The 12,221-nt window shown below is 44.5% G+C and overlaps 1 protein-coding gene across 3 annotated transcripts in view; it reads right to left on the reverse strand.

The window, feature by feature from the left end:
• RIPOR2 (RHO family interacting cell polarization regulator 2) overlaps positions 1–11,455 on the reverse strand; it is a 219,759-nt gene extending 208,304 nt beyond the window's left edge. For 2 of the 3 annotated variants that reach the window (XM_087438104.1, XM_087438101.1), the window contains exon 1: positions 11,352–11,455. In XM_087438104.1, coding sequence (XP_087294230.1) covers positions 11,352–11,427 — 76 coding nt within the window. In that variant the 5' untranslated portion in view covers positions 11,428–11,455. The remainder of the gene's footprint in view (positions 1–11,351) is intronic. The other variant, XM_014788711.2, reaches the window with a different exon arrangement.
• Positions 11,456–12,221: the final 766 nt, after the last annotated feature.

A 12,221-nucleotide genomic window follows, 5' to 3' on the forward strand; every position in this document is an offset into this window, starting at 1 on the left:
GCCCATGTTACCAATAGCAAACTAGGGGCTGGGCCCCTTTTGGGTTTGGAGGGAGGCATCTTCTGGTGAGCGTGGGAGCAGCCCTGAACCAAGTTTGTGCTGAGGAGGAAAGAGGCCCCCTAGATATGGGTCACCACATCCTGGTGCAATTTGAGTTCTTGCCCTGCCCTATTCTGCACCTCAACTCAGCCTCTGCGGCCATGGTAGGGGGGGACACAGTGGTCAGAAGCTACCACCAGGATGGGAAACCAACTGAACAAGTGGGAAGAGGCAGGTTCTGTGGGTCAGGGGATCACGGAACTGGGCCGGAACCCTAGAGGCAGTGGGGAGGTGGAGCCTTGCGGCTTTCACTTGCTTCTGGAGGAGACACAGGGACCTGTGTGCCGGAAGTTGTCTGGTTGCCCAAGATAAGCATCAGCTTTACGCCCAAGGGTGCTGGGTGCTCAAGTTTCTTTCTGAGTGGGCCTCGCCACCCTTGTTTAGCATAGAAAAGAATTCAGAGACTCAGGGTAGATATTCCATAAAGATTTTGACATTTGGTTAGGGTTTCCTTGTGCGTATGTTTCAGGCACCTGAGCATTTAGCACAGCATGGAAAGACACCAAATAGCTCTTTTACTGCCATCGGACATCGCCAGCCCTGCAGTCCATCTTTAGGAGACTCCCAGAGCCATGTGCATTTCAGCTGGGCCCAGCCTTTGAGACCCGGGGAGGCATGCTAAGATGGACTTTCTGAATAGACAACTCAGACGGCTGGGAAAACTGCTAGATTGGGAGTCAGTTGATTTGAGATGGAGTCCCGGCGATACCAATTCTAGCAGTGAAAACTGCTCTGGACTTGTACAGAAGTGACTTCGAATCTTGGCTCTGTTCTGCCACTTAGCTGTGTGACTTTTAGTAAGTCCTTTAACTTCTCTGAGCCTCCAAGTCTCCACCTGCAAAATGGGTACAATGACCAACCTCATAGGTTGGGCTGAGGATGAATTGAAAGCACGCCTGAGTAAGCACCTGGGACAGTGCCCGGCACAGGTTCTGTCCCCAACACGATAGATGTTCCCTCTTATTCCTTTCTCTCTGAGCCTCAGTTTCCACATGAGTAAAAAGAGGATAATAATACAAATCCTTCAAACCTCACAGGGTAGTTGTGAGTCTCCAGTGAGACAATGTATGTGAAGTCACCTCTACCCATAAGAATGTAAGGTTTGAATCGTTTTTATCAAGTTTACACATTAAGACCCATCATCTGGGCCACACAGTGTCAGGAAGCTATGGAGACGAGTGCATTTGACTTGACGTGGGAAGAAGTAAGGCAAGGCCCTGAGAATTGGGTTTGTCTAGGACTGAGGGAGACACCATTTATTAATACAACTGGAGGTAGCAGAGTACTGGAAGAGGTTACCCTCAAAAAAGTGATGAAAGAAGGGGTGCTGAAGAAACTTCTGGCCTGGGCGAAAAAGAATGTTTGTGTATTGAGTGTGCTGAGAGGGTAAGAGGTCTGACTCTGTCTAACAGATGACCAGAGGCAAGATGGAGAAACATGTCCCATGGCCTTGGCCAGGACTCTCACAGCCCCCCAGCCCCCATCACCTTCTCAGATGATACAGAAATGGAGACTGCATTAGGAGTGAGAGTGAAGAAAAAAATATGTAGTCTAACCCTGAAGATTCCGTTTCTCATCTTAAAAACCAAACAACTTCATTTTAACTGTGGAGGAAATAGAAGGAAATCGATTTTTTGTCCTTTGGGGGAATTATAACAATGTCTGGGCTACTCAGTTAAAAGCAGAATTAAAAGCAGAAAGCTAAACTACATGATTTCCTGAAGAAATCAAGACATTCTTTCACTCTTTTGCTTCCGTGTGAAGGATGTTGTTGTTTTAGATGCAAAACACAGAATTTTAACTTGAGTTAGGGAAAGACAATGGAGAGGGAGAACTGGGCAGCCAGAAAGCTCTTCAACCCCAGCCAGACTCCTGGATCCTCTGCAAGTGCGTCAGCTTGTCAGGGCCAGCACAGCCTCCACTAGAGAACGGCTCTTCCCTCTCTCCTGTCCCGGTTCTCCTGCATCCCTTTGTCTCTGCTCTTCTATGTCAGCCTGGCTCTAGGTCTCACATTGGGGAAAACAATCCTGTCCTGTGTACAGGCTCTGCAATCACATATAGTGTGAAAGAAAAAAATGTAGGGTTGACAACAGGTCTGATACATTCTGAACCATAGCATTTACTGCAGATTGAATGAGGTGTCCCTGAGTAGTTACCACTGATATTCCCAGGGTACAGATGAGGCATAGTGAGACTCCAGAGAGGTTCATGGTCCGTGATGTGCCTAGAGCTTCCCCTGAGAGGGGAACAGAGCCATGAAGACCACTGAGACCTCAGAGGTTGTCCACTCTGATGATCGCTGTTTCCCCTTGCTTTTTGGTGATTACAGATCTTACCACCTGCAAACAATTATAAAAATACATCTAATAATGGGATATTCCTCTGCAATGAAGAGGAACACACATGCATGCAAAAATATGGATGAACCTCAAATATATTATGCTAAATGAAAGAAGCCAGACTCAAAAGGCTATAGACTATATGATTCAATTTATAAGATATTCAGGAAAAGACAAAACTGTAAGAACAGAAAACAGATCATTGGTTGACAAAGGCTGGGGAGAGGAGTTGACTACAAACAGGCATGAGGGAATGTCTGGGGTGGTGGAAATTCTGTATCTTGATTGTTGTGGTAGTTACATGACCATGGGCATTTGTCAAGACTCATGGGACTCTACACTAAAAAGTAAAAGTACTCTCTACAAAAAAATACTCTGTGTAAGTTAAACATCAATAAACCTGACTCAAATTTTTTTAAGAACTATGAACAAAGATTAAATGATATATATGTTGAAGTGTTTAGAGTGTAGTGTATGGATGTCTGTAACTTACTTTGAAAGCATTAAAAATAAGATTTATTGACAGATTAATGGAGGGATGGATATATGGATGGATATGAGATAAAGCAAGTATAGAAAAATATTAGTGATGGGATCTAGGTGGTAGTTATATGGATGGTCCCTCTATAATTGTTTCAACTCTTCTGTATGTGAAAATTGTTACTACTGAAATCTGGGAAAACATTTAAAAAATACATCTAACATTTCCTTCATCATCTGTACCATTTAGAGGGGAGCTTGCAGCCCCACACACAATATTGCTTTCATACTCTCTGATAAGCTCAAAAGAGCATCCTTTCTCTCCCTTTGAAACCATACTGACAGAAGCAAAGCTTCCTCTTGGTCCAGAGGAGGAAAATCTCTTGAGGTTCTTTGCAGGCTCATTCACATGTATTTATCATCCTCCCTTTGGCATAGTATTAACAGGCAAATCTTTTATGGCTTTTTGTCACTTGCTTGAAAATTGAAGGATTGGATTAATTTGACTCTATTCGTAACATCCTCAGGGAACAAAGCTTTGGGTAGCAGCAATTCAGAGTTAGCAAATATCCCGGACTCTGTTTTTCTTGATCTTGCCTGGTTCTTCTTTCTGTAGGCTCAAACCTTAGTCGCCTCTTTCCATTCCATTCTATGATAGAGACAAGTGCCAAGCCACCCCCTCCTAGCACAAGAACATCTCTGGTGCCTTGGAAACCAGGCACCGATGGGGACCAACCTGCCACAGGGAATGGTCTTGTTTCCAAATCACCTGGAAAGATTTACCCCTCAAGGAGTGTGTGTGAGGCAGTTTTCTGAAAATAGACACACAAACCCTCTCCCGAACACCCTGACCTTTTAAACACTCAGTGGTACCATCTGGGGACAGAGAGGGCAGCACAGCATGGCTGGAGAGTCAGAGACATCCAGGCTACATGAAAAATTAAGTGGGCATTTCAGTCCCCATCCAATACAATCCATTTTTACAATTATAAAATTTTTTTTATATGTTTAAGTGAATCAGATTAGATACACTTAAACTGCCCAAATTCTGCAAGCCTTCATTTGGTTCTGGCTGTATGGATCCCGTCTAAAGATATTTATGGCTATCGACTGACATAGAAAGGTATTCAAGTTAATGTTGTTAAACGAAACAAGCAAGTTTCAGAATACATCCTATGAAAATCATATATTTAGTATACTTTAGAAAGAAATGGGAGCACTATGCTGTATGGTAGGGGGACTGGGAATTCTAGATGACTTTCCTTCTGTTATATGTATCTGTATTGTTTGATTTTTATCCAACAAAGATGTAACAGCTTTGTATTAGACCAAAACAAAGACATTTATTTTTTAGTGCCACTTCCTAAGCTCACAGTCTTTACAACTGAGGTGTGTGTGTGTGTGTGTATGTGTGTGTGTGTGTGTATGTGTGTGTGTATATACACATACCCTTATGCAGTTAAACAATTTCTTGCATCTTGATATTTCATAGGAAAAACTGGCTCTCACATAGTGTGTTGTATTTAGGGCTAACATATGTCAAGATGGTTTCCATGCCCTAAGACCTTTTTCCCCTCCAAATTAATAGACTAGCTTAATGCTACTGAGTAAATTTGTTATTTTGGTAATTTTCTGCTTCCAACCAGAGACCAAGTTGTTATTCTAGTGATTAACTTTTGGGATCTTTAGATCTGTCTATATTCTACAACCCGAGAATAAAAGGCTTCGGGACCCGTCACCAAGCGCTGTTGCTTTCATTCTTTTTAATTTTGGTTAGTTGTATTTGTTTCTTCTTCTCCTTCCCTTTCCCCTCCACACCCTCTTTTTTGTCTGTCTTTGGCTGGAGACAGCTAAAATATCTGTCCAGATCAATGTACATACAAAGAAAGCACTTTCTCAACCAGCAGAACCCCGTTGAATTATTCAAAGTATCTCCCTTTCTCGAGTTTCCCATCTTTTTTTCCTTGACAGTACAAGCTGGAATGGGGCATTTGGCAGCGGCACTCCCAGACACAATCATTCAGGCAAGAAGGAGGAGGGTAAGGCTTCTATGGAAGCAATTCTTCTTCTGGATGACGAGAAAATAGGCAATGCCATGTTTGTAGGTAATTCTTACACCAATATGAATACCAGGTTCCCTAAGACAAAATACAGTCCAGTTCTCTGTAATTGGCAGAACTGCTGGTAAACAAGATGTGGAACTGGGAAGAAACTGAGGCCCTGGGGTGCTGGCCTGCTGGCTGTCTGGACTGAGGCTGTTAATGGACAACTTTTAGCAGGTGGTTAGGCTGGAGCGTAGGAAAGCACGTGACCCGCGGATTATAGAGAATGTTCTATAAGGCTTCTTTCTTTGTTTTTTATATTTGGGGTGACCTCCTTGCTTACCTCTTCCCAAATCTTTAAGCTTTGGCTTTAAAGGAAACAGAAACCAAGAGAGGAATTTGCCTGGCGTAAGATAGAACAGAGAAACCCAGCCTGAGCAGCCACTGCGGCACAAGGAATTTGACATTTGGGAGCAATTCTGATGAAGTCAGAACAGCAGCAAGATACCAAGGCAGCAAGCTGGGAAAGGCAGCGACATGACTTCTGCTCTGGTCTAGGACATTTGGGTGTCTGTATCCATGCTGAAAACCTCAATCTGCAGCCATATGGCTTCCCCAGGCCAGTGCAAAATCCCAGAGGGGAGGAGCCCTAGGGAGAAATGTGAGTCGCCCAGGCCTGACAATGCGTCTGCCGACCCTGGCCAGATAACAGGTAAGCCAGTGCAGAAAGCTGATAGTATGCTGGGCTGCTCTGTAAGATGATGCTGGGTCTCTCATCAAGCAGGGGCCATCTGCAGAGTGGGTGGCCCTGTGTGGATGGAGGCTGCTGGGAAAGGCTCCCTGCACACTGCCCCTTCCACAGGTCCCTCTGGCTCCCTGGGGCTGCCCAGCACTGGCCCTTGGCCTCATCTTCACTTGGAGACACAGAGGTATTTAGAAGAGATTCCAAGACCTTTCTATGAACCAGAGTGCCCTCCAAAGCCACACGGGGTAAGGAATAACTGGCTGAGTTCTTACCTCCTTGGGTAGAGCTGTCAGTCCAGGACAGCCTCAGACAGGAGCGCGCCTCCTCGAAATCACACCTGCGCTCCTAACCATAGTCCAGGGATAGGTCTGTGGAACTCAGCTGCCTACAGGTCCCCTTCTCGCCCAGTCACAATTATGAATAGCACCACACTGAGTCAGGAGAATGGCCAAAGCAGCAGAAGAAGACAACAAGGTCCCATTAACACTAGGAAGGAAGTCACCAGCGGTTGGTTATCTTTGGGACAGCAGCATTCCCTCATCTCAAACGTGGATCAGCTTTGTCACTGTTGTCTTTCCAGGGGCAGAGAGAACTTGTTTCTGTTCCTTCGAGGGTGTCATCCTGAGGCCTCTTCCATCAAAGCTCAACCTAGACATGGATTCAACCTTTTAAGGAGCTGAAGCAATAAGTTTCACTTGGGCTGTGTCATCTGGACGCATTTACTTAAACTGGAAACAGCCTAGGGACCCACAGTGGGGGAAACACACTCACCCTAGCTTCCCAGAACAGGAGTTAGTTGCACCTCATTGGGCCAGAGTGGGTTTTCCCTGGTATGGCTGGGCTGCCGCCTGCCTGGTATGGTGAAAACTGGCTGGATATGGAGGTGGGGTGGGGTGATCTTAGAGGCTGATGAAGAGGGGGCTACTTTCTTCAGCATGGCATTTCCTCCCAGACCAAAAATGTAGTAGTGCAAATGGTAGCCCTTTCATACTGCCCCAAATGTCACCATCACCACTTCTAGTCTCTCAGATCCCAATATATTTTATGTCTTTTAATCCCCCCAATAACACTGTGAGGTTGGTATCATTATAACAACCATTTTATGCTTAAGGAAGTGGACATTCAGGGAGAGGGAGTGACTTGCTCACAGGCCAATAGCTAAGAAGTTGTAGAGGTAGGATTTGAAGCCAAATCTCCCTGTTATCAAAGTTTATACACTTTCCAGGCCTGTCCTCTAACCTCCCTGAATTGTGGCAGACCAGAGGAAAAGAGGGACACAGGGTACCCTCTTATCTGTGCTCCCCCCGACTGCCATGCCCTGCCCTGACGCTGCTGTCATCATTCAGAATGTCCAGGGACCCTCTGAGCTACTGCTGTGTCTGTACCCCTCTTTACATAGGGAGCTCTCAGATAAGCCGCTTGACACGGTTTTCAGGGTGTCAGATGGGCCCCTCCTCAAAATGTCTGCCCACCGTCATGTATTTGGATCTTTCTCTGACGGCCTCTTTTATTCTTTTTTTTTTAAAGATTTTATCTATTTACTTTTTTCCCCCCAAAGCCCCAGTAGATAGCTGCATGTCATAGCTGCACATCATTCTAGTTGCTGTATGTGGGACGCGGCCCCAGCATGGCCGGAGAAGTGGTGCGCGCCCAGGATCCGAACCCGGGCTGCCAGCAGGGGAGCGTGCGCACTCAACCACCAAGCCAGGGGGCCAGTCCCTCTGATGGCCTCTTTTAAATGCAAATATCCCTAGGAAGGGTAACACATTACAGCTCTCATACCTTGGTTCCATTATTCTCCACCCCATACTACTATAGACTGTAAATAATGTAAATATCTCATTACAGACTCTGGGAGTGAACAGAAGTGAGGAGGACAAAGGGAAGATGGACTTTGGGAGTCATTGCTCTAATATGAATATACTTTTGATTGAATTCAAAACTTTAGTGAGTACGGTAGGTGCCAGGCATTTTGCTAAGGGTTATAGGCATACAGAGCACATTAAGAACTGGTTTCTACCTGGGGAGATTTGAATATGGACTGTGTATCAAATAATATTAGGGGATTATTGTTAATTTAATTAGGCAGTTATGTAGAAAAAGGTCCTTATTTTTTAAAGATGCTCTTACTAAAATATTTGGGGTTGAGATGTCAGAATGTCTGCAATTTATTTTAAAATATTTCAGCAGGAAAGTAGATGAAGCAAATATGGAAAACGTTAACAATTGTTAAATTTGGGTGATGGGTATATGGGATTCATTATGCTATTTTCTCTACTTTTTTTTAATTGCAGTAACATTGGTTTATAACATTATGTAAATTTCAGGTGTACATCATTATATTTCGATTTCTGAGTAGACTGCATCATGTTCACCACCCAAAGACTAGTTACAATCCATCACCATACACATGTGCCTAATCACCCTTTTCACCCTCTTCCCACCCCCTTCCCCCTGGTAACCACCAATCCAATCTCTGTCTCTTTGTGATTGTTTGTTGTTGTTTCTACTTTTCTGTGTGTTTGAACATTTTCATAATAAAAAGTAGAAATGAAAAACAAAGATTTCTAGTAGCTCAAAATCCAGGTTTTGTTGCAAGGATGACAACTGTGTTTTGTGGTAAGTAGAATTCTAAGATGGCCCCATGAACCCTGCCCCTTGGTATACATGCTGTGTATTATTTCCTCATCTAGATTGTGGGCAAGACTTGCGAATATGATGAGATTTTACTTCCATGATTAGGTTATGTTATACGGCAAAGAGTAAAGATTTTGCAGGTGTAGTTAAGGTCCCTGATCAGTTGCTTTTGAACTAATCAAAAGAGAGATTATGTTGGGTGGGCCTGATCTAATCAGCTGAACCCTTTAAAGGAGAGACTACAAGCAGCAACAGACGCTTTCCAGTTGGCCTTGAGGAAGTGGTACTGCCATGTTGTAGACAGGGCCAGGTGGCAGGGAAGAACGAGTAGCCTTTAGCTGCGGAGGGCCTCAGTCCTACAACCACAATTAACTGAATTCTGCCAACAACCATCAAGCTTGGAAGAAGACCTCGAGCCTCAGAGGAGATCACAGTCCTGACTGACACCTTGACTGCAGTGTTGAGAGACTGTGAGCAGAAGACCCAGCTAATTCATGCCCAGCCTCCTGACCCAGGGAAACTGTGAGATAATAAATGTATGTTGTTTTAAGACAATAAGCTTGTGGTAATTTGTTATGAAGCAATAGAAAACAAACACAGCTTTCAACTGTTGAGGCAATTCTAATTGACTAGAAATAGCAGCACTATAGTGGAAAGGATTATAAGACTGGGCCTGGCCTTCTTGAGAGAGAAAGATATAGAGAGAGCTGTGATTGATTAGCAATGTCTGCACGGGCATGGAAGAGGAGAGTGGTGCCATGTGTACCTCCTATTGCCACTCAAGGTCCCTTTGTATATTTGAGGAAAAAAGGGTTATAACTTATTTTTCTCAATGACAGAATGACCCTAAGGGGCAACAATGCTTAGGTCTCCAAGTCAGAGGGGAGGCTGACCTGTAAGAAAAGCCTCAGAAAGAGGAGAGGAAAAGTTATCGAAGGCAGATTATAGCAATTGGAAAGCAACATCCAGGGCTAGCTTTACAGGCTGGCATTTGCAGTGAGAAGTTCTCCATTGTTCCTTCCCTCTTCAGCGTCTTCACTCTTTCTCCCTTTCCACTGCCTCTAATTCTCTGCCTTCAAACATGCGCAGGTGTTCCATGAGTTGGAAAAATCCATCCAAAACAATGTTACTTGATCCCACTGCTACTTCTAACTCACTCTGACTCTAATACAGCAGGCTCTTGACCATCCTGGAGGAATGTCAGAATCCCCTCCTCCCTCAAACACTTAGGCCAAAGAGTTCAGGACTAGCCTGCTGAATGCCAAGCTTGGATTAAACATTTATTAACACATCGTCATTTCATATTAAAACCACGCAGGAATCATATCACAGTACCCAGATGTTAGTCTCATAATTTAAGTAAAGTCTCTGTAATGAAGCATGACTTTCCCCTAAGTTACTGTTTTTAGAGGGTAGGCCGACTCCCCATCAGTATGCAACGACGCAGATCATACTCCATCCTTTCTCACTGACACATCCCACAGCACAGGTGCCGTCCTAAATCTGTGGGGCCACAACTATTTTCCTATGGACACAGAATGAGGTGTCACAAAAACTGGAATTTGAACCCAAGCTAGGCTCAACTGAAAGCAGCAGAGGAATAAGAAGGTGAAGGCTTTGAGAAAATTACTAAAGGCTTCTGCAGTTATATTAAAGGAAAATTTTGCAGGGTGCAATTCCTTGTATGTGGGGTGCCATTTGGAATCCAGCCAGCCCAGCTTGGCCTCCTAAGCTAATAGACCATGCCTATGTTTGTTATTTATTTTCCTAAACCACTCATTCATCTTAATTTAACTGTCTTCACCAGGGGCTTTTAACACACAAGAAAGACTCACCAACATATAACTAGGCTTAAATAACATCGTGTGATGGGCCTCTAATGAGAACAACACCAGCACTCAAACCAGGGCTTAGTGGTCCACAGCTGTCACATTTTGCATCAGAGCACACTATTGATTATTATAGTATTTTAAATTTAAAGAATTAACCTCCAATGTTTAAACTTGAGAGCTTTCACTTAGAAATTGGCATTTTTTTTGCTTTCCTCAAAAAGTTGGGAAACCAAGCAACATGTCAGATCCCCATTCTCATGAAAACAATCTGATGACATGAAATGGTGAGTGTCCTTCTATGGTGGGACAAGTGCTTTCCCATTTACCACAGTCTCTCCCATCCCCTATTGCCTACTCACTCTGAGGCCAAATGTCAGTTGTAATTTATCATCATGCTTTTACTGTTGTTTTTCTCATGATAGAGATAAGAAGAAAGTAAGCTATTCCTTACAGCGGTGAAAACAGCCCTTTCACATTGACCTCAGCGGCCTCACCCCTCTAACTATTTGAATTTGCTGACATTGGAGTTAAATTAACCTTTCCAGCTACAGACACCCACCAATACGTTACTTATTGGTAAGTAATAGCCTTGGCATATACTTGGAATGCTTTTTCTTTCTCAGATTACGTCAACACTAAAATCTCCCTTTTGGTTAGAGTTCGCATCAACTCAAGGGGAACCTTAGCAAGTGTGATAATTTAAGAAACATATGATTGGGTCCTTTAAAGGAATTATGACTCACTGATTCTTGAGTTTCACCAATTCTAGCTACACTGCTGACACCTGTTTGATGCAAACATTATATTTTTCCCTGCTGTCATAAACGAAAGTTCCGATTCACACAACTCCTTGACTGCTGTAAATATTTGTTTGTATTTTCCATTTGATGGAGAAATAAAGAAAAGAGGCCCTCTCTGGCTGGCAACGTGAAACAAAGCATATTTAGTTACCTCTAATTAGGATAGAGCTGTAGGAAGGAAACAGGGTGAGAGAAAGGAGTGGATGAAAATTAAGAAAAGCCCATTGGAAGACGGTGCCCAGGGCAGTGAAGGAGGGGACCAAGGGGGGATGCTTGGAGCGGATTTGCCTGAGGGCAGAAATGAGTGTGTAAGCAGAAGGTGTGGAGGAGGAAGGCAGCGAGGAGAGAGGAGCGGGCTACATCCGTGGGACACTCACGGTTGAGCTGTCGCCTCCGGATCCTGTCCCTCCATGGCCTGTTTCTGATCCAGTGTAATCGCGAAGGTAACACCATGGTCCCAACGTGAGCTGTCTAAAACCTTCTCATGGTAGAGGAACAAAAAGTCTCGCAGCGATGCCGGAAGTCAAGTCCAGACGTATAAAAATGTAAAAAAAAAAAAAAAAAAAAACCCTCTTCCCTTTTTTATATCCGAGGCTTCCGTCGACTTCTTTTATCTTGTAACTTGCCTTTCCTTTTCTTCCCTTAACTCCCGCCTGGCCCGAAGGCAGTGCCGTCCTGGGCTGCCCAGCGAGTCTCTCCCGGGCTCCTGGGCCATGTTTTATGCATGAAGATGATGGGGCGGTAATTTATTCCAGCGGAGCCGATCACCGGGCTCCTGTGTCTGCCCCACGTCAGAGGAGCCGGACCAGGGCTGGGGGAGGGCAGGTGGATCTGTCTGCGCGAAGAACGGCCTGAAATGGGAATCCCTCTCTGCAGGCAGAATTGAAGACGGGAGCCTGGCTGCCAGGACCATGGGGCAGGGCTGCTGGAGCCCAAATCAGGGCAACAGCCCTCATACTTCAGGGCACGTGATTTATTGACTGCTGGTCCCTAGCACCTAGGATAGTGCCTGGCACAGGGTAGGCGAACAATGAATATTTGTTGAATGAATGAATGGTGATAACCAACATAAGGACTTGACTGCGCCCACGAGTCCTTTACACTAGTTAATCTGCTCAATTCACTGTCTTCAAATATGCTTATTTGACCCTCCTCACCCACCCATTCATGCTTCAAAGTCCCATTTTCCTGTGAAACTTTTCTGAACCCACGTTGATGGGCTGGTCCCCATGCACCTGTGCCTCTGA

This window comes from Ceratotherium simum, chromosome 13 (assembly GCF_057802395.1).
Source record: "Ceratotherium simum simum isolate JZ-2026a chromosome 13, ASM5780239v1, whole genome shotgun sequence".
NCBI lineage: Eukaryota > Metazoa > Chordata > Mammalia > Perissodactyla > Rhinocerotidae > Ceratotherium > Ceratotherium simum.